This window comes from Larus michahellis, chromosome 9 (genome assembly GCF_964199755.1).
Source record: "Larus michahellis chromosome 9, bLarMic1.1, whole genome shotgun sequence".
Lineage (NCBI taxonomy): Eukaryota > Metazoa > Chordata > Aves > Charadriiformes > Laridae > Larus > Larus michahellis.
Window position 1 is genome coordinate 42,386,328 of NC_133904.1, and position 21,885 is coordinate 42,408,212.

Below are 21,885 nucleotides of genomic sequence, written 5' to 3' on the forward strand. Positions count from 1 at the left end.
AATCTTTTAAAGTGAAGTATATATGCCATATCTTTACATGTTATGTATTTGGATAAGCAAATTCAGCAAGTCACCAGTCCTTTCCAGCTGTCTGTTTTAAGCTGCTGTATCGAAAGAAGGGAGTACTGAGCATTCACAACTTGGAAAAGAAGGAGTCGATCCTCAAGTGGCACAGTGGAAACGCACCTCATTGATTTACCACTGAGAAGTTGATATTTATTAACTATCCCCTTATTTCTCATTGCTATCATAGGAAAAGGTTACACCAAGCCACCTACACTGAAGAAATCCACCTCTACAGGAACCAGTCACTGAGGAGGGAAGAGGAGCAAAGAAACCCAGGCTCCGGAGCGTACTCCCCAGCTAAGCACCATGCTCTCGAGCAGATCCTAGCAGAGCTTCAGAGGTCGGTCTCAGAAGTGTTTCAATCCTTCAATCCGTCAGGAGCTGATGGAGCGCCTGTATGCACTGCTAAGCAGCTTGAAGGATTCTGCTTCCAGAGCGTTGGTTCAGCCTAACAAGGTACTTGCCTTTGGTGGTGAGGTTCAAGGTTTCCTGCTATTCTTCCTAACAAAAAGATAGCTATTTATTCCTCACACCCAGGCTGCTCTCAGACTGAGTCCCCAAGCCCTTCCTTGCTCTGAAGGCCCCGTTCACAGTAAATCTCTCTTATCCAGGGTAGCAGTGGATAGTGCTTTCCACCGCTCCTGGAGTCTCAGAGAGAAGGTTGCTGGAGGGAAATCAGGGCTGTCTCTCACTCCTGCCAGCTGCATTTTTGTGTTTACCAGCTCGGTTGGTATCGCAGATCAACGAAGGGTGGGGAATGGCCCTCATCCAAAGCAGGGCATTGCTTCTGGCAAATGCTGGTAACAGGTATTTCAAGTCTGCCTCTTTGCTGTTCGGGAGCTGCACTGTTTGACCTGTCGTCCATGAAGGAGTCATATTTTAACTTCACTTCTCACCCCACCCGATCTTGTCTAGCCTCAGAAGCATAACCCAGAGATGAATTTGTTGAAGAGCACTAAGAAAAAAAAAATATTCCCACTAAAAAGATGATGGGAAACATGTTATGGGAACATTTCTACAGCTTACAACAGAAGCTAAATAAGAATACCACCTATAAACGTAAAAATAATTTATTTTAGTGGTATGAAATGTGTTTTGCCTAATAGCACAAAGATCTCCACTGGGCTAGAAGAGACAATGCGTGGTGGAATCACAGTACATTTCAACTGAAGAAATAAATAAAGTTACTCTGATAACCCCAGAATGCTGTTATTGCCTTGTCCATGTAGACACTGCGCGCGCCCCAGAAGTTTAGCGACGTCGCATTTGAAACACAAAGGAAAGTCAAAATAAGCAAAGAAATGACTCAATATTTTCACATAAGCCCTGTAAGACAGAAGAGATGTCCTTACCTGTCTGCTTTGAGACGGCAGCGTGGCAGGCTGCATGTGTCTCTGCATCCGATGCGGCTGCATCAGCTGTCGAAACTGCTGCTGGAGGAACTGGCTGTTGTTAGCCTGCTGGGACTGCTGGGTGGCTGGAGACTGCTGCTGCTGCTGGAGATAATGAATGAGAGACTGCTGCCCTTGTCCTGCTGTCAGAGGTGACATCTTTTGAGTAGCTGACTCTGAGGCAAAGTGAGACAGCGGTTTGGTGTTATTGAAAGAAAACTGGTCTTGGCTACCAGGGCTCTCGTTCACCAGACCTGGCTGTAAGCTACTGGATGGCTGTTGCATAATTATGTTCATATTTTTGGACTGGTTCGTAGTCATTGATTTAAAAAGCGAGCTCTGCATACTTGTGGGATTGCTGGTGGGAGTGATGTTAGAGATTAATGTACCTTGAGGACTAAAGGGCTGCTGATGCAGAGCTGGGCTTGACAGCTTTTCTGGCCTGTATGGAGGAGAAGGTCCAGTATTTGTGGAGGCCATGCTGGCAACCAAGTTGTTCTGTGGACTTTTAATGTTGTTGGCTGGTAAACTGGCTGCCGTCAGGGTGGGCAGCATGGAGCTCTGCGGGCTGAAGGGCTGCTGGTTCAGAGCCGGGCTGGAGAGCTTCTCAGACCCATAAGGAGGAGAAGGCCCATTGGATGGGGTGCTGCTGGAAGTCATGCTGGAAAGCAGAGAGTTTTGAGGACTCTGAATGTTGTTTCCTGGCAAATTATTAGCAGGCATGCCAGACACCATAACATTTTGAGGACTGAAAGGTTGATGGTGTGGTGATGATCCTGCCCTGTAAGGCGGTGAGAGACCAGGAGGAGACATGGTTGGCCAGTTGGGAGCCTGTACTTGTTGCTTAGTAGTAGACACCTGCTTGCTAGCTGCCAGTTGCTTTAGCTGCTGAGCGTGCCAGTTGGAACCAGGTATGTTGGGTAAGGGTACTGGAAGCATAGGTGGTGGCTGGTTCTTGCTCTGAGCTGCTGTAGAGATGGGTGATGCAGCAGGTTTGTTTGAGGGAGGAACTTGGAAGTTAGCTCCAGCAGATGATGGTCTCATCTGAGGAGATCCTCCACTGGTTGGATTGCAGCCTGGAGAAAAGTCTTTGTTAGCAACATGGTTCTCCAAGTGGGAAGTCTGTGGGGAGGACTTTGGAGTGGTACTTATGCTTGGTTGAGAATGACTCAGCCCAAGTGGCTCTTCAGCCTTGCTGCACAAAATCTTCTCCAGGTCAAGGTCATTGGGAGAAGGGTCAGGCATTTTTGTCAGCTCTTCCAGCAGATCTTGCAGCTCTTGGTCCACAGACTGTAAGCTGTTTCCTTTCTCATCATAATGGACAATGTTATTGTTTTGCCCTCCTATTGACCCCTTCTGATTTATTTCCGCGTTGGGTGGCACTGAAAACGGGGAACCAATGCCACCCCCATTCATGTGATTGTTTTCAAGAAGCACTGAATGACCTGCGACTCCCAGGGAAGAAGCGCCGTGACTGGTGGAGAATGGAGAACTTTGCATTTCTGGACACGCCACATTGGGATTGGCACCTTGGCCCATGGCAAGGTTTACGTCATCAAGACAAAGTCTTTTACTGTCATTTGGGAAAATGACATCAGGCACGCCACCGGAGGCAGGAGAGCTATCATCTTCCAGCTTTCTTTTAATTGATCCCTGTAACTGGGAAAATAAAAAGGAAGAAGGAAGGATCCGTTATTGACCTTATTCTAACATGCTCTGAAGCTCCATACTACAACACTGGGTTGGAGATAAAGAAAATTAAATCATACAATTAAAAAAACCAATCATGTGAGACAAATTCAATCAGGATTTAAGTGGGTGCAACTTCACTGAAATCAAAAGAGTTATAGTCAGACAAAGGCTAAATCTCACATATTGACCTTAAAACAGATGTTAAAGCTATAAAATACTGTCTGTCACGTGAACTGTAATAGAAGTTTTTTAAATAGTTTCTGGTACCATTTCAATTAAGACATTATACTCCCTGAATAACAAACATGCCAACATTTTTATGGTAACATTTTTTAGGTCTAAACAATGGCAGATCTGAATGAAACCCTGGACTGAATTTAGTGACTTTCTGCCAGTGACTCGGATTAAATTCAGACCTGAGACAACTAAATTGTTTTACATTCTTTATAGGCGCAACATCTGAAATAACTGGCATACTTTCTAAACGAACCAAACCAAAACAAATTCTCAACTATCTATCTAAACAGACTTTCAAGCTTCCTAATCACAGATGTTTCAGATTTCAGAAACCAGTAAATAACAGCTAAACCTCTTAAATTTTGTTTATTCTTCTAAGTCTAAGGCAGTATGGGCTTTGTTCTTCTGAAGGATTGCAACTCATTCATAAAAATAGAACTGTTTTCAAAATACAATTATATAAATATCTTGATCTACAATAAATGGTAGTTGTAAATCCATGAATCTTAGGGGAAAAAAATGGCCTTATACATATAAAAAGAAAGTGAAACTGAAAACAACGCTTCTAATACTAATTCAGCGTGATACGGCAATCTCTTCCAAATATAATCATCTGTGGCTTTCAATTTTAACAAGCATGACCTGTATGTCATAGGATTAATCAGACATTAACATTGCTGCTTCAAGTTAAGGGGAATAAGCATTATGTCCGTGTTTATCAATAGAGGGAGGCAGCATTTAGAAAAGTATCTAATCAGCGATGGGAAAACCATAGAAAGTCACTGTTCCTCTAAGCTGGCTCACAGTAAAGCCTCTCCCAGCCCTGGCCTACAATTGCTAGTGCTGCCAGTCATCTAGCACCGTGAAAAAAATTCACATCTAATAACAGCTCACACCACCAGAAAAGCCCCACCACCTAACCCCAGTGTAACCAGATCCACTCTAGGGCTGCGGTGGGTATGACCAGCTTCTAAATTTTATACTAATTATTAAGCACAGTTTTGCCTAAGAGTCACTACGCAATGGCCAGCCACTTTGGTGCTCTCAGGACGATCACCGCAGGGTGTGTGGAACCTGCAGGGCACAAGGTGGGCACACCTTGCACGGCTCCTTCTGCAACGTGCACACGAAGGTCACTGTGGAAATGGCCAATGCCCACCCCTAAATTCAGCCTGTCTTCAGAAAATCGACCGCAAACGTGCATTGTTCTGACGTGGGAACATGGGAGAGCTGCCCGGTGGCTCACTCAGCCAGACTCACACACGTGCTCTCTCATCACTCGTTTCTAAATTGGTGGGCAGAGAGAAGATTGCAGATTGGAGCACCTCTCCTATGAAGACAGACTGAGAGAGTTGGGGTTGTTCAGTCTGGAGAAAAGAAGGCTCTGAGGAGACCTTATAGTGGCCTACCAGTATCTTAAGGGGGCCTACAAGAAAGCTGGTGAGGGACTTTTTAGGATGTCGGGTAATGGTAGGACCGATAGGGAATGGATTAAAACTAGAGATGGGACGATTCAGACTGGACGTTAGGAAGTTCTTCACCATGAGGGTGGTGAGACACTGGAACAGGTTGCCCAGAGAGGTGGTGGACGCCCCATCCCTGGAAGTTTTTAAGGCCAGGCTGGATGGGGCTCTGAGCAACCTGGTCTAGTGGGAGGTGTCCCTGCCCATGGCAGGGGGCTTGGAACTAGATGATCTTTAAGGTCCCTTCCAACCCTAACAATTCTATGATTTGTGCCTACAGTTGCTTGGGCTAGAGATGCAGTTTTGGATTCATATTGGGCATTGCCATGCTAGTATCCAGCTTAAACAGACATTTGGAGGAGAGTGAGAAGACACAAGTTTGTTGCCCATGATCACCATGGCAGATGGAAAATCAGGTCTGCATACTACCGAGAGCAGCTGATCAGGTTTAAGGAGGAGTTCACGTACCGTCCATCCGCAGACACGGCAGTTTTGAATGGCATTGCGGCAAAGAGACCTTTTTACATGGATATTTTCCCCCCCAACCCTCTAAGAGTTATCCCTCACTCAAGCAATCAGTGCTTCTCTCCTGTGACCTCCTGTTGCATTGCTTTAACATGGGTTGCACTCAAAAACCACCGGCGAGTGAGAACCGACGCTGAACGGGGAGAGCTGCTTTCAGTGCACCATTCACTGGTTACCTGACGGCCCTCTTCGGTCAGCAGTGCTACGCCTGGTTTGAATCATTGCTCCGTGAGAGACCGCCTTCACATCACAGCCAGAGACAGCTGAAGCATCATTGATTTGATTATTCCTCTGAGCTGATGAGGCCAAAATTTGCTTAGCTTTAGGAAATGGAACAAGGCCTAAATCTTCTCCCAAGTGTTGGTCTAATGATGGATGAAATTGTTTTCCTTCATTTTCTTCACTAAAACTAAGCCAGAGTTGCATGTTTCAACAGATGTTGCCCCGTGTAGGCTGAAACATGTTGGTAGAGCATAACTACATATATTTAAACCCAGACATGTATAGAGAATCTTTACAGGGGCTTCACACATCCAAAACAAACACGGCGTGTTCCCAAGTTGCACCCTGGGAACCTTCAGGCAGGAAGTGGTGGGGGATCTCCCATACTTGGCCAGCTGACATGCTGGCATGCGTGTCCTTGCCAGTGCTTCTTTTGCCATAGGACATTCCTATGCTCTGAGTTACTGAGGAAAAATTTGGGCTTTCTAAGCCCTTTGAAAAATAGTTTTTTTAACTGTTTCACTGGGGAGTAAATGTGATGGGAAAACAAAACTCCATTTCCCCAAGACTATTACTAGTGATAAGCAGATAAAATAAGGCCATAGGTTTCAGATGGCATGGGCATTCCAAAACTGGGACAGGATTTTTAAATAGGATGCTGTTGCTTAGCCCCTGTGAGAAGCCTGGCTGCAAGAGAGGCGGTGAAATTAGCTGGGTGTCATGTTCTCTTGAAAAGCAAGACTCCTGTTTCCCAGGAGAATATTTGCACGAGGACCATAAAATCCGGAAGACCAATTTCCCCCAGTGCAGGCAGGTATGTAACTCTACACAATTTGGTAGCATTGTTTTTGCTTGAAATAGATTTGACTACAGCCCCAAATTTGAGAGAGAAAGATACCGTCCTTAAAGCAACTAAACAAATCATAGAATAATTTTGGTTAGAAGGGATGCCTGGGTATCACCAGCCCTCTGCTTCAAGGACATCGCTAATGAAAAAAATAGTCGATAGACAACAGTATTTCAGCAGGCACTTAAGGATGGAGTATCAACTACATACAGAAATCCCTTCTTGGGCTGGTCCAGCTAGCTGAGAAGTTTGCTTCAGTACTGCCCACTGAAACGCAGGCGGTCGTTGCTCCCTCGCAGCACGCTCCGCGCTGGTGCTCTCTGCGAGGAGCCAGCTCCCAGCGACTGCTCCCCATCAACCTGCCACTGTGGCAGCCCTCACCAGTGCAGGGCGCAGTATTGCAGTTTCGTTTTACTGGGACACTGGCTGGCTCAGACATGCTAACAACAACGGTGGCAGGAGTTCCTCACCAGGGAACTACAACTTTTAGGACCAGGAGCTCCTGACCTACCTAATTCAAGAAGCTGCTTGTTGCAGATCATTCACCCAGTACTCTCAAGTGGCTCAAGACCATCTCTTTAAAGCCTACCTATCCTTTTCTAGACTCTTCACTTACTAAACACATTTTTACTGCCCATTTCCTTCATTTGGCCCTAGATTCCCCAGGAAGGAGCTGATTTATTCCACCTCTTTCTCCTCTTCTTCGAGAGGGCCTACATGATCTGACAAAACCGACAGAAACCAGAACAGCACCAAAATATGTTCTTCCCCTTTCTCTGCTGATTAGTATATTGGGCAGCTCTGTTTCAAACTGAATACCTGAGAAGCGAACAGAAATACTTTAGAAGCACGACACACACACAGACACACTTAAACTTAAGCTGGCTGGAGGCTGTCTATGGCCAAGTATGGGCAAGCGTCACTCGCATGTGCAAGCAAGGACGAAGCAGACAAGCAACAAAGGGACTCTTGCGACCTTGTCAAAATTCATTAAAATGCATTAGCATGCACAGGCTAACTTCTGGTTGGGAATACCTGGGAAACAAAGGCAGGCCCTCCGATTCGGGGAATACCCGATTATGAGTTCTCCATTCTCTCAGGGTTGCTGTTAGAAGTGAGTGCGCCGTGATCCCAGCACTATTGCCCTCTCAAAACCAACAGTCTGTCTTTCTGGGAAAGACCCAAGTTAATTCCGAGTAGCGCTGCTAGTTCACAACATCAGGATAACAAGAATAAATAATAACTGTTTACCCTGCTCCGACCAAGGAAGCTGTTCAGCTGTGGTGACAAAGGTCTGATTTGTCACACGCTACCTCTTCGCACAGATCCGATTCCCTACGTGTGGGCAGAGCGCTCCGCAGGCTCCTCTTGTGCAAGGGAGGACCGGGGAAGTGAAACCAGTCCTTGGCTGCACCCTCTCCGAGACTGAGCTCTCTGAAGTTGCCCGCTCGGGTGACTTTTGGCGTCAGGCACTTTCCAAACTCAGGAGGCGGTGCTGGCCTTGAGTAACTTACTGTTTCTCAACAAAGGGAGAAAGGAAGGCTGGAAGTGGCAGAAACTGAAGCGGAGAGATCAAATTGTTAATAAATGTACACTGCGGTGGTTCCACTGGATTTTAATAACCAACCGAACGGGCATCTCTGGGCTGGCTCCCTGCCTCGCTGCCACTCAGCCCTCCTCCTTTCTCTAACACATGGGCTGTCCTCAGCCGCCCCTCCAGCCCCCCAGGGGCGCCAGGCTGCCCCCTGGCCCTGCTGCCAGCCCCTCTCAATTCTCTGCCCGTCACTTGCTCCTTCGCCTGCACCGTCTCTGGGGGGAAAGAGCCACCGCAGCCCACTCGGGAGACCCTCCTTTCTCCAGCCTTGCAATGATCCCCCTTCCGCCAGAAAGAAGCCGGGTCTAACCAGAGATTCCTATTTAGGTCAACATAATGCAGAAATGAGAGAGAGGAAAAACGTTAGCGGAGGTTATTTCTGTGCCTCTTCCTGGCTTCTGCAGCCTGTCAGAGATTCAAGCCTTGATTTACAGCAACCGCAGGGTGCTGATTATTGATCTGCAACCACCCCACCCCGCTCACTGCCATTGAGAGATCCAACCTACAGCAGCGATTCCCACACCTACGCAGCTTCTTCAAGCGAGAACCCAGCCCGATGGGACGCTGCCATTTTGAACCCATGTCTGTGGAGGCTGCGCCACGTTCTCCTTCGGTGGCTCGTCCACCTCCCCCTGCCTCCTGCATGCACCAGCGTTGCTGGAGACTCCCTTGATTTAATAGCATTAAATCTACGGATCCATGACTGGGATATCCAGAATGGGAGTCAGACAACCCTCTTCCACTGGGAATCTCAAGACCCATGTAACTCTTGGGAAATCCCAGGCTTTTCTCTTTGTTTGACTCAAGAAAAGAGAGAAATGATGGTAAAAGGAAGACAGGGCAGGTGAGGAAAATTTAGTCTCACCACGGATACTGGGATTTGCTAGTGTTGCGGCAGCTTTGCGCAAAGCCTTTCAGAGCAAGAAACCGGGTGCCTCAGAAACCTGGGGAATCCAGGTCGCCCACAGGCTGCTAAGATCTGGCATATCTGAATTATTTTGACAGAGAGCACATTACATTTTTGGTGGAAGGACTGGACTGAGCAACGCAGCAGCCCGAGATGAGTAGAAGCCTTTTTTCCCAGTATTTTTCAAGGTATATTGCAAACTGGTTTTTTTTTCCCTCTGCACAGTATAAAACCTGAGTCTAAGGGTTGCTCAACTGAGCTGACCAGAGAATCCATCACTCTCTGTCTCTTTCAAACACTAGACACTGCCAAAACTGCAAGTATGTTATTTGCCAGAGGCAAACTGTTTGCAGCATTCAGTGATCAAGACTTCAGTCTCTGTGGCTTCAACAAGCTTCAGCGAGAGCTATCTGCCCATCAGCCCAAAACGTTTCTATCTGTTCTGACAAAAACAGTCATGTAATGAGAAAATGGAACTGGCAATTTTCCATATAAAACAAGAAAACTTCGCAAATTCTTCCCCTGCGCCTTAAATGCACAATTTGGAAAGGTTTGTGCTCTCTGTTGCTCATTTATCCACACTCTAGATAGACAGATTTAAACGACCTACTAATCTTTGAGGACACTTAATGAAAAAAGGTGAGAATTTGACTGTGTGTTTAAGGCTGGGAAGTGGATCTGATAGAACACTACCTTTTAAACGGCAGCAGTTACTTGCAGCCCTGCTTAAATATCAATCAGACGTGCTGCTTTCGGTAGCAGGCTGGCTCGCACGTGAGCAACAAAACCCAAATGCTCATGGGCAAAGATCCCATTTAACTCCAGCAGAACCTGGCACCGCATTAAATGCGTTTAGCACATCTGCAAGTTTCCATTCGTGCATGCTGGCTGCAGTTTGGTAACAGAAACTCGCATTACACGTCTGAATCCAAGAAAAAATGCCTCCTGCTGACCACTGAGTAGCCAAAGCAGCCCATGACTACAAGGAACATAAACTATGCTTTATCAAAGTCACATCTCAGGCTACAAGGAGAACTGAAGGAGGCTCGAGCAATTAAAACTACGATCCACTTTCTCCATACTAAGATTAAACATAAGCTAAAATCACATTCTACTGCTTTAGGCTGTTTGACCCTTCTCATTTCAAGTGATTTCAGCATGGATAGATGCAAAGTTGTCATTTCACATTGTCAGGAAAGAGATCACATTGCCATTCCAAGCTACCAGAGATGTGCTTCACTATGCTTAAAAATAGCACTCCCCCAACTCCTCAGCTAAGGAGTACCAGAGTAAAGTCTGCTTTTGGGTCTGTTGGGAATTTGTAGGCTGGAAAGGTGGCAGATCCATTCGTAAGGAGGCGTGGTAGTGGAGAAAGGATTACGAGTAGGGAAAATTCACAGGGTGGATTTCCTTCTATTCATCACGCTCATGGAAATAGGCAACTGGAAGGGAGGATGTAGGAAGAGGAACCGGCGATGTAAGCAGTCGTTTTAACCATGAAAGGACATTGGTCACTAGCTAGCTTGCATGCATTAGGTAGATTATTTTTACCTTGAACTACAGCTTCTCCCAGTTTATAATTCACAGTAGCAATATGAAATCTGCCATCTTTAAAACAAGTATCTTAACACAGATTGGAAGTTGTTACTTAAGACTATGCACATGTAAAACACCTCTTAAACACCGCTGCTACATTTGTAGAATTTGATCTCCCGTCAGTACAGCAAACAGCGGTCCCCTGCCCCACTACCGTCACTGCTCATTGTGACCTCCTCCGGTTATTCCCTCAGCAAACCAGGAACCTTGAGCTGCGTTAAAAGAAGAAAATGAGGTGTGTGCTTTCCCTTAAAAAGGTGGCAGCGCTCCCTGTTGTGAGTGCTAAAATACAGATAGGAACTAACAGGGCAGTTGCTCCGTCACCTGGCCCCGGGCTGGCAGAGACACCTCCGGTACGTCGCCAGAGCCCATCACAAGAGGTTTCTCTGGTGTGCGCTCTCGCTCCAGAGCTACGATCAATTCCCCTTCTCTGTTACACTGCTGCGCTACAACAGGTCTCCTGTTTGACTGTTGAGTATATGTGGACTTTTAAATGGTGACTGCCGACCTGGCACTTTCTTTCGTCTACGTGGCCTTCTTCCCCAAGTCACCACGCAGCATAGGAAGTAATCCTGGCTGCAAATACTCAGAACCGCATCGTTTTGCTGGTAAGCACAAAAATCCAAAACATCATGACTATACAAAACCGGAAAGATGTGATCTTACAATAAGCTTAAACCACAGAAACTAACAGGAAATTCAACCAGGACTACCAACAGCCTAAGTTATTAGCTTTTTTTTCTAAATCTTAACCAAAAATTAAAGAGAAGGAAATACTACAGTTATGATTTTCTGATACCGATTTGTGTGAATGCCGTTACGCACATAATCACAGAAATATATCTGATGTACATCCTGCTTTAAACTGGAACACCTGACAGCAGGTAACAGCAGGTTTGTGAACATGGGTTTTCTGATTACTGTTGCGTAAAATTACAGGCAACGTCGCTAATGGCCGTGTGAATATATTGGTGTAAGATCAGTTCGAAGGAGAAAAAAAACATAGCCAAGAATATACCTATTTTGACATCCCACGCAAGCCAGCCACATGCAAGAGACCAAGTAACATTCACTGTAAAGAAAAGAAAAAAAAGAAAAAAACCCCAAACCAGTAGCTTTGCTCCTTATCAGGTCAGACAGAATTACCGATCTCACCTAAAAGGCACCAACAGAGATCTGCCCTATCAAAACAAATGTTCAGAGCCTTCCCATCTTGTCTTTCCTTAGTAATTCATCTGCTTTCAGTATTAATGGCACTGTTAAAATGGAAATTTTTCCAGGGGAAAAATTGCTGTTGACAAATGGATCTGGAGGAACAGGACTGCTGCTTGCTCCTGTGTTGTACTGCTAGCAGGAGATCTCTGTACAGATGCCTCTTAATTAGTCATCTGAAGACTTACAGCAATCGCGTCACGCATATTGTTTGGCTGTAACTTCCACATTCCATTTAATGACAAGTGTTATTAACTAGACAGCTGAAGACAGAACAAGTTCCCTGCCTCTCGGTTTTTAGGCTGTAGTACAAGAGCAGTTCTTTCATATCTGGCTGTAAATCAAGATCAATCTTAAGACTCAACGCCTTTCCATCAGTATTACCTCATCTTACCTCAGTTTTAATACCAGCGGTATTGTTTTATATCTTTTTTTTATAGTCCATTAATTTCAAAGTCCTGTGGAACACTTTGCAGTAATTTTGGAGACTACATTAATTTCTCATGGCAATAGCTAGGCTGGAGAATTGCAGATCCTCTCCGCTGAGCAAAAAGTGATGGTTTTGCTACTTGGGTCTACCAGGATTTGAAAGATACTTTTCTCTCTTCCTTTTCAGCCCCTAACACCGGCACAGTTATGCAATGACCACAAGTTAACGAGAGCTAAGAAAAAGAAACAGGCTGTATACATTCCTAAATTGTGAGGTGGCTTTACCACTTACTAGATAACCAGGTAAAACCCAGTCTGTCACTTTTTTGCTGCTACATATTGCATTATTTTTTAAAATCCTGGAAGACTTACTCCTGTGGTTTTATCAAACTCCAGGTTCCATTTTGTCAAAAGGTATGGTTGGGGAATTCACAGCCTGGAGGCAAAGCCCTCAATTAGGTCAAACCTGGGGCCAAAAAGCTCTCAAATTCCCAGAACAGTAAGAAACAACGGGATTTCAGTCTGAAAAAAAGGCATTTATGTTTCAACCACTGAAGTACTCACTCCCCCGACACTTCACCTGCGTGGCTGCACCGGTGGCTAACGCGGCGTGGCTTACGTCTGACTGCCCAGTGGCCCCTGCTTACTTTCTGTATGGGAAAGCAGTGCATTCCCACACCCGCAGCTCCTCACTAGGCTCGGCGGGGGACAAACCATTTAAAAGAGCAGTCTGAAGTTTCTCCTACGTGGTATCAGAAACCGGAGCACATCTCTACGAAAAATGGAACAAGCGGGCAAGGAAAGAAAACGTCCCAAACGGCTCCTCTCCTACCCATTCATGGGGGACCGTCGATAGCCTCCTGGATGGTCCTCTGCCTTTCAAAAAATGAAACAATTTCAACGATACTGATTAATACAGAACCATAAAACCAAGCCTCACTTAGAGTAAAAAGACCATGAATCTCGTGAGTCTCTCACTGAACCCAGGTGTAGACAGAAGTCTTTATGCAGCCAGGCGCAGAAATGTTTGGTAAAGCAGAAGAGTCTGGTAACGAACGTTTGATTTGTTTCTGACTACTTCATTTTATCCTACCACTTCCGCATTTCCCTACACACCAACTCCACTATTCTCAGCGTGCATTAACTGGAATAGGAACACGGTTCACTGGCAACATGTCATTTGCAGGCTCCCTCCCTGGCCCAGCGAGATGACCGGCCCAGCATGCAGCTCTGGCCCCTACAACACGCGCTCTTAGAACAGCATCTGTTACTTACCCGGGGACCTGACCCTTAAAGGGATCCTGCAAAACACTCGTACTAACAACCCCAAACCAAGCACAGACCATCGCCCCAGCACTGAAGCCCTCGTCCTGTATAAAGCCATTGAAATCCTGGCCTCAATTAAACGAATATTTTGGGACACTGGCTTCAGCAGGGATGGGATTTCACTCTTTGCTCTTTCATTATTATCAACTAAAGGAGTGAATTAAAAATCCACAGGATTTGAAGAAATTCTCTCCAACGGAAAGCACAACGCTTAAGTTATTTGTTTTTTAACCAGCGAACCTCTCGACTTGCTATCGATACCAGTCCCCCTCTGTCCTAGAAGCGATGTTAATCACACATGCATCACTGCAAACTGACAACATAAATGCTGACTTGTGCAAACAATGTTAGAGAAAATGGTGTTCTTGCTGCAGAAGTGAATTACACAGCCTTTCAAGCTTTCTACACTTCTCAGTTTTATGTAAACTCTAATTTCTAAGCCTTTGTTCTGCCTTTAAAGGTCACACAGTTGAAAGCTATGAAGCATAGCATGTGTTCCCACTGATATTAAAATACTGTTTACTAAATCATGCATATCAATGTAAAGAAGAAACTGTTTGCGACCTACTGTGTTAATAAGAGATGATTTATCAGACAACACGGTTCCAAGTATCAACACGTGGAACGTAAAAATGTGATCTTAATCACACAACGTGATTTTTCTTGTTGTTTTTTGAAGTAAAGTCTCCACATTGCCATGCAATCACACTAACTTCTGATGACAACGTATTTGACTGATTAAACTCTTAATCTTGCCAATGCTTAACTTCAGGAATACAAGCGGTCTTTTTAGATTCGAGCATATGATTGCACATTTGCAAGATCAGGACTTCATTTGCATATTCAAATTGCAAAACTGCATCTTCCCTTTGTCTGTGTAAGGCCAACTATAGCGCTCCAAATGCTAAACAACCACCGTAGAGTTGGACAGTATTTTTAGCATCTCTATGGTGCACTTCTATCTTTAGCTGCTGTGTTCACAAACAATCCCACAGGACACTGCATAGCTGACATAGCTCGGGCTCTTCACCACATTCCGGTTTTCTCCCAAAACATGGTGAAAGCAGACTATACAACAGGCCAGTTCGGGACCTGCCAGTTTCCTTAGATGCGGTGTCCGGAGCAGAGCAGAACTGTATCAAACACTACAACATTAGAGCATTCTGCTCTGGAGTGGGGATGGAGGTTGCAGTGACTTCCTCCAGGCAAAATACAGCTCTACGCTCCAAGTTCGCACTGTGCAGATAAATCAAGGAGGACAGTGAAGGATTTCTGCCTGTTGTTTCCTAGCAGGATGTGCCCATGGGTTCATGGCAAATTTCTGGTCAAAGCTTAACCCTGCAAGAGAAGTTAATAATTGAACTTGCCAAATCATCACAATTTCTAAATCCAACTGCGTCTTGTTTTCACAAAGAGGCATCTTAAACCAGCGAGCCATTTTATTAGACTCATGCTCATGTAACAAAAACATGTGTTAGCTCTTGAGTGCCAAGTATCATCCTGGAGGGTTACCAATCCCTGTTACAGATTTTGTAGCCAGACTGCAGTTATCTGTCACAACAGAGGAGGTAGTTTTGAATACACAGAATGAAGCGTGCTGCTCGGTTCGGGAATACTTTATGTGGTCCTGGTCTCTTTGTAAAACTCTAGGAAGGAGACGTACTGTAGAGGGGAACAAAAGAGCTCGAAACTTACTGCTGACTGTGGTGGGACTACCTCGCGGAAGCCTCCCGGATGGCTGGGGCATGGCCCCAAACTTGCTCCACCATTCCCTAGAGGAACTTTTGAACATGGCTGCAGCACCACCAGCTCCAACACGCAACCCTAGCGGCTGAGTCAGGTCTGAGTGTGTAGGAAACGTTTTTAGAGTCATCCCTATGAGGCGTTTCAAAACTACAGGTTTACCACAAAGAAAGAAAAAACTCATCATGGGGATGGCAGTATTAATCAGATGATTGACCTTTGAAGCTTCAAATCCGAAATGCTTTCCATACCGAGCTGGAGCTGCGTATGGAGAAAATGGCCTCCAATATCTTGATTTACAGAGGAAGTACTGATGGAATCCCATATATCCTGTTAATGGTGAAAGGAATGGAGTTATGTAAAGGAGCTACTTTTTTCATTAAGTGGCTCAGCTGAGGTTTGCAGATGAGCCTAGACACTTGGCTTCAATTTCATTTCAAGGGGACAAGATAACCTGAAACCCCTTGGAAAACCTTAGAGCTTGTGAGTGCTTCACAAACGGCTCCACATTTCCCCATTTACACTGATCTCCTCTCCCATTACTAAATGCTATCAAACACCCTGTTATTAAAATTCTTTAAACGGTAACGTGACTTTCCAAACAAAACCTGTTCATTAGCTTCCTCTACCTTACCACAGGTATGGACGTACCTCTGGGAGGTGTGAGAACTGGGGAGACAGCACCAGTCCGGGCCCAGAGGGTGTCTCTTGGCTCTGCGGCAGCACCAGAGCAAGGCTGAGATGCACAGGAGGCAGCGGCCAGGCAGCAGCACGTACCGTGCACTAGGTCTACAATACACATCTGCGGTTTTTCTTTTTTTTTTTTTTGGTCAGAGTTATTTTTTCCTTTTAAGCATAGCACGTGTTCAATCAAGAATATCACAGTTATTCATTGGAAGCATTCGCATTATGTAACGCCAGCATCAGGTTAAGGAGAAAAGAAAAAAAAACACAGGTACTTTGTTTTTTTCTCAGCGCTTTCTTACAGGACTTAATTTTAAAATGAGTAGAGGCTTCCCCTCCACCCAGGAGGCGAGGTTGACATCCTGGGGTATGGTCCTCATCCTACTGAGGGCTTCTCCAATGAAAACCGTGGGTTGCAAGGCTTGGCCTTTGCTAAGAAATAATGATATTACAGGAAGACTCAGTGCATACTTTCGAACATCAACAGTAAATTACCCTTCCATTTTCTAATACAGACACGATGTCTGGAGTTGAACAAACACATTCTTGAAAGGTCAGAACACTTAAACTGTAGGTACCTAGTTTAGGATAAAAAAAAACTGTTGCTGCCCTTTTAGTTATGACATTTCAGTTTACCCACAAGAATTACACTACTTCCCCTAAAAGTTTTCAAGCCCAAGAACATGCTTTTCTCACAGTGTTGGAAAGTGAAGGTAAACCTCTTTTTCTGTATTAACTTATCACAGCCACCACCGAATCCAGTGATTTGTCAAGAATACAGCCATTCCTCCCCAGAGGGCTTCAGCCACCAGCAGAGGTGTGCTTGGGGACACCCTGGCCGCCTTCGAGGAGGAGGGGCTGGAGGAACCCGACTTGCCCAGAGAGCAGCTGATGGCGAGTTGCTCCCCAGGCGAGCCACAGGCGACCATTCGCACCAAACTTTGCAAATCTGAAAGAACTATGAAATTTCCCAAAATACAGAGATGGAAGGTGGGTAGCTCTTCATTTTTTCTGAAAGCGTGGAAGGAACTTCCCCTTTCAGTTACAGTTACACGGTCTAGTGAGGATATAACTGCTGTAACGATCAGGAAACGACTGTCATGTCGGATGACACTAGGGAGCGTTACTGAGGAGCTACAAGGACCTTGCAAACTGGGGGCAAAAGTTTGGATTTGCTGGAAGTGCTCTGATCTGTCACAAAACACAGTCTTGTGTCCACCTTCAAGTTTCAGGGCGTTAAGGGAACTGAAGGAGCACCAGTTCAACCCTAGCCCAAAGAAGCGAGGTTCACTTCATTTCAGCAGAGCTGCCTGAGGTCCCTTCACCACTTCAGACCATACTCCTTTCCTGGGACTCAGACATCCTGCTGAACTGCACCAGGCCGTAGCTTATTCAGTGCTGGTGAGCAGGGAGGTCTTCGGCACGGTAAGGTGACTGTCCTCTGTATTCTGAAGTGACAGCCCTGCAGGCGGGAGGTGCTAAACCCCAGCAGAGCAGCACTGACTGACTGCAAATGCGACGGAGACTGAGACAGGTTAGCCACTAAAAAGCGGCTGAGGGTAACCATCTTATTTCATATTGGCACAGAGGCTGTCAGGTGCTGCTTTGTAGAAGGGAATGCGTCTTCTTCAGATGGACTAACTTGAGCGCTTCCAAGTGCTCACCATGGCTGCAACCCCCCATCTCCATCCTCACAGCTGCACAAAGCTCCTACCAGCTTAGCTTTGGTCCTTGACAGTACTTCCAGCATTCTTCGTGAGCATCGGCATGCATTTCACGAGTCTCCCATTCCCAAGTTCCTAACAGAGAGGCAATCTCTCTTCTGAACCAAATTTTCCGTGGAGTCCCCCCTAGTGCCCACCGGCGCCATTGGTACCCCAGCGTGGCACAGCCCATACCCAGCCCGGTAGACCTCATCCCACCGCTGTGGTTGCTTTGGAAGAAGAAAGTTCCAGTTCTTCAAAACAAACCTATTTCCTATTGAAGCAGCTTGCGGGGACTGCGAAGAAACTGTACCTGGTTTCCCGTGCTTCAGTCGCTAGATTTGCCAGACGTGATATAGGAAACGGGCAGGAAACGTCAACCTTACGTGTGGCAGCAATTCTTCCCCTTCCCTCCTGGCCACAACTCAGCAGCACACCAAGACCTGACCTTGCACTTTTCAGTGCAGACTTTCTTACACAAACATTTGAGTCAGATCTGCAGCCAAAACCAAATAAAAAGCCAAGCACGTTGCCTAATTATTTTTTTTTTTAAATGAAAAGGGTGACGCCCTGTTTCATACCTATGTGTACTCAAATCTGAAACAAACTGCGCATTTTTAACTGCATGAATTTCATAAGATCAACAAAATTTAAAAAACTCAACCTGTTTTTCACTCCTTCTGGTACCAGTGTAAAGCCTGTTAAAGAGCTGATATTCTTGGAGCTCTGTACAGACATGAGAGGTGCTGATGCACAAAGAAGGTGTACTATGATTAAGCACATGAGTTAGGAGGTTTCAGCTGTTATATTTCTCCCTCTCCCTTTTGCAGTCATCTTAATTTTGCTTCCACTAAAAAATCCAAGGCAGAAAACAAACTAAGACCTAGTCCTTCACCTTGCTTCTTTAAGCAATCATTTGGGCAATGGATGTAAAATAGCACTTTTCTAACCTGGCAGCATTTTATATTCACTTTATCCAGGTGTAAATGACAGCATAAGGAGTAAGGAAGTTTTGGGGTTTTTTCCTCTTAAACACCTTAAACTGAAATACCATTTTCCTCCTTTGTTTCCCCATTAATTATATATGAGCAGGGAAAGATAAATGTCAAGCATACCTTTAAAGGAAAAATGTACCACAATTTATCAGTCCTCCAATAATAAAAAAAAAAGTCTCCTTCTTCCTGGATTAGTGCTTTGTTTTTACGGTAGTTGTCTTAGCTTTTTGTAGTTTCTATCTGCTGCCAAGAAAACATGCCTTATTATATCACTGGAGAACGTACAGGCCCTAACTGATCATCCAGTATCTTCCAGATCATGCCATTTGTACTGCTGACCATTTTTGAAAAAAATCAAGTCTGTATTATATTTGGTCATGACCAATTAAGGATTAACTCCCAATGCTGCACCCAATTTGAAGTACTTTGGGTTAGTACACAACACGACACCAAAAATAATGCACAGGAGAAACGGGGTCACATTGGAGTACATCTGATTTAAGGAAGTTTCTTCTCCAGCAGCAGACTGTGTGTTCCCTTAGACGGCGTTTCCTGATTTTTGCAAGGCAAATCTGTTCTGTAGCAAGACAGACACTCAGTCAGAAGTGTCAATATGAGTAACTCCCTGAAAATAAACTTTGCTCATTTACAATACGGTGTTTCTAATGTGGGCCATGAAACCCAACGGCGGGGAAGGAGCTTATGGAGCTGCCTGCAAGCGAGCTGCCCCGGCGGCAAAGCGCAGGGCCCAATTCCTCAACCCAGCGAAGAAAATGGGATTCCCTACAAGAACTGCAGTGCCAGCCCATCAGATGCCGTGTCACCACGTTTATTCACCAGGCGGTTGTGCCAGACGAGATTTTGCCGGGGGGTAAATCCCTGCCGCCTGCAGGGGAGCCCGGCGCCCGGCCGGCCGGGGCTCTGGCAGCTCTTGCACAACGACTCCGAAAACCAGCCACACGTCGAGACTGGCTGTTTAATTACGGCAAAATGGAGCTGCGACGGGATTCCTAGACAGCTCTCGCATTGCCCCTGTCTGGATCTCTCATTGCCACATATTAGTTTAGGGTTTCTGAAAGAGAGTGAACTTTTTTTTCCCCTTAAAATGTGTAGAAGCTCATGGATTGAATGGGAGGGAAGAAGAATTAACCTCAGGTACGTTTCCTCTACTTGTAAATGGTTTGTGATTAACTCTAAGGGTAATCCAAGAACACAGAGGAATTTTTGTTACCCCTTAAAAATGTGTTTATGTTTATCTCCATATGAGAAAGCGGCAGCAGCCTTCACCAGCACATAATACGTTCCTGGCTTCTGAAGCACACGGCTGTCAAACAACTAAATACTTTTAATAGAAACCTGGTCCATTAATGAGCCGAACCATCAAATAGGCACACGAGAACAGCAAACAACCCCTGGAAGAGCTGCTGTCTTCCCATGCTGAACAAAAAGCTGTTTACAGTAAGAGAAATAATGCAACCTCTAATGCTTCTTCGCCTCCCTCTCCAACACATTTGCACACAACTTTCCCTTGGTTCCTGATACAAATTTAAAGAAACAAAACTTGCCTTTTTCTATGCTCACTTGTTCCTTGGTGCCCCTTTGTGTGGATGGTCTCCCAGGACCCATTTCACCCCATTCCAGCGTCAGCTGCAGATCTCAGCGGGTCCGGGCTCTCCACTGCCTCATGCACCAAACACATTTCTGTTTGGGTACCTCAGTGCTCGTCAGTAATTTTTTTTTAAATATTCTTTTAATATATTTTAAAATCTTCGTCTTTTCCCCTCTGAAACCTGTCTTTGCGATATTCTATATGCAGAATAATCTCTAATCTGCTCCATAACTGGACCTGGGCTGCTGAAACAGCTGGAAACTTTTCAGCTGATTTCTCTGTGGGCGTTTCTCGGTGTATCTACTCACAGTCAGCTCTTTTGAGAATGAAAGGATCGCCCCATCTTTCACAACGATACCAGTGCTTATTCTTGCCTTCCGCATACCTGTGCGTGTAAAGAGGTTTTATTGTTTCTGCACTCACCGTACCCCACTTGCTTCAAACCCCATGTGCAATACAAAGAACTGCGCTACACAAAGTGTGTGTCTAACACAAACATTTATAATTCCAAAGCTTTAGACAACAGTCGAGATAAACCCAGCATCAACTGCAGTGCAAGCTGTGCTGCGCGATTCAAAGGGGGCCCTGAAGGTGCAATTTGCATTTAATGTTTTTGCTGTTAGCTCAAGCTTTAGGTGAAAGAAAAAAACCCTCATTAGACAAGTGGAATCAACTGAAGGTGAAGCCTGTGGCACTCCTACTCCGTGCGGGAAGAACCACGCTCACCTGGCAGGCAAGGTGACGCTACATCCTGTGATAAAGACTGAATTTCTGTAATTTTTATTTCTGAAAAAGAATCAGTCCCCCACGTTTTAAGTATGTTCATCAAGAAATTCCTAACAACGGTAAATCTGCTTTCCTCAAACCTTTTGCCTTCCACATACAGGACAGCTGCTTTCCAGCCAAAGCACTGGGCTACACAAATGGGCTGCTCTGATTTATAACTGAGGTGTTTAAAATCAGGCAATCTAATTATCGACTTGATAGTCCACAACGTCTGCAGTCAGCAAAATTTAAAAAATGCAAAATATTGACAAGATCAGACAAATACATAATGAGGGAGTTATTAAAATGCAAATTGCCTGCCTTCTGGTACTGCTGCGGTGTACGGCACAGGACCCCAGAGCCTGCATCGAGCCCCAGCCTCCCTCCAACTCCGTGCCGGTTATGAGGGGGGAGAGAAATGGGGCTGGGGAAAACCAACGGGCAGAGCTGTCACAGGCCAGCAGGATGGGCCCCCGCGTCACGAGGACCCCCAGAGAGAGACAGTGACTGCACGGGACCGGGAGGCATTGCGATGTATGAGGAACAGGCGGCCCCGTGAACACTGGATCCCAGACCTCCAGGGGATTTCAGAAAGGCCCTGGCCACGGAGGACGCCCAACAAGAGCAGTTCAGGGCCATATCTTTTTTGGGAGAACAGCCCAAAGTGGAAACGTTTTTCAGCTCAGTGAAACTCGACATGACAATTCATGAAAGGGACTGTATTAATATTTAATAAAAAAAAAGTACAATGAAAGGATGTGATGGAAATCTTCTCTATCCAACCTGTTCCAGGATAGTTGGAGCAGGCTTTGAGAGGAGAAAGCCCAGTCCCCTGATGCGGTTTGAGAAGCCCTAGCTGGAAGGTGAGAGAGGGTATCA

The 21,885-nt window shown here is 45.5% G+C and overlaps 1 protein-coding gene across 1 annotated transcript in view; it reads right to left on the reverse strand.

Moving 5' to 3' along the window:
• MAMLD1 (mastermind like domain containing 1) overlaps positions 1 to 21,885 on the reverse strand; it is an 84,268-nt gene that overhangs the window by 32,148 nt on the left and 30,235 nt on the right. The window contains exon 2 of the mRNA XM_074602049.1: positions 1,419 to 3,116. Coding sequence (XP_074458150.1) covers positions 1,419 to 3,116 — 1,698 coding nt within the window. The remainder of the gene's footprint in view (positions 1 to 1,418; positions 3,117 to 21,885) is intronic.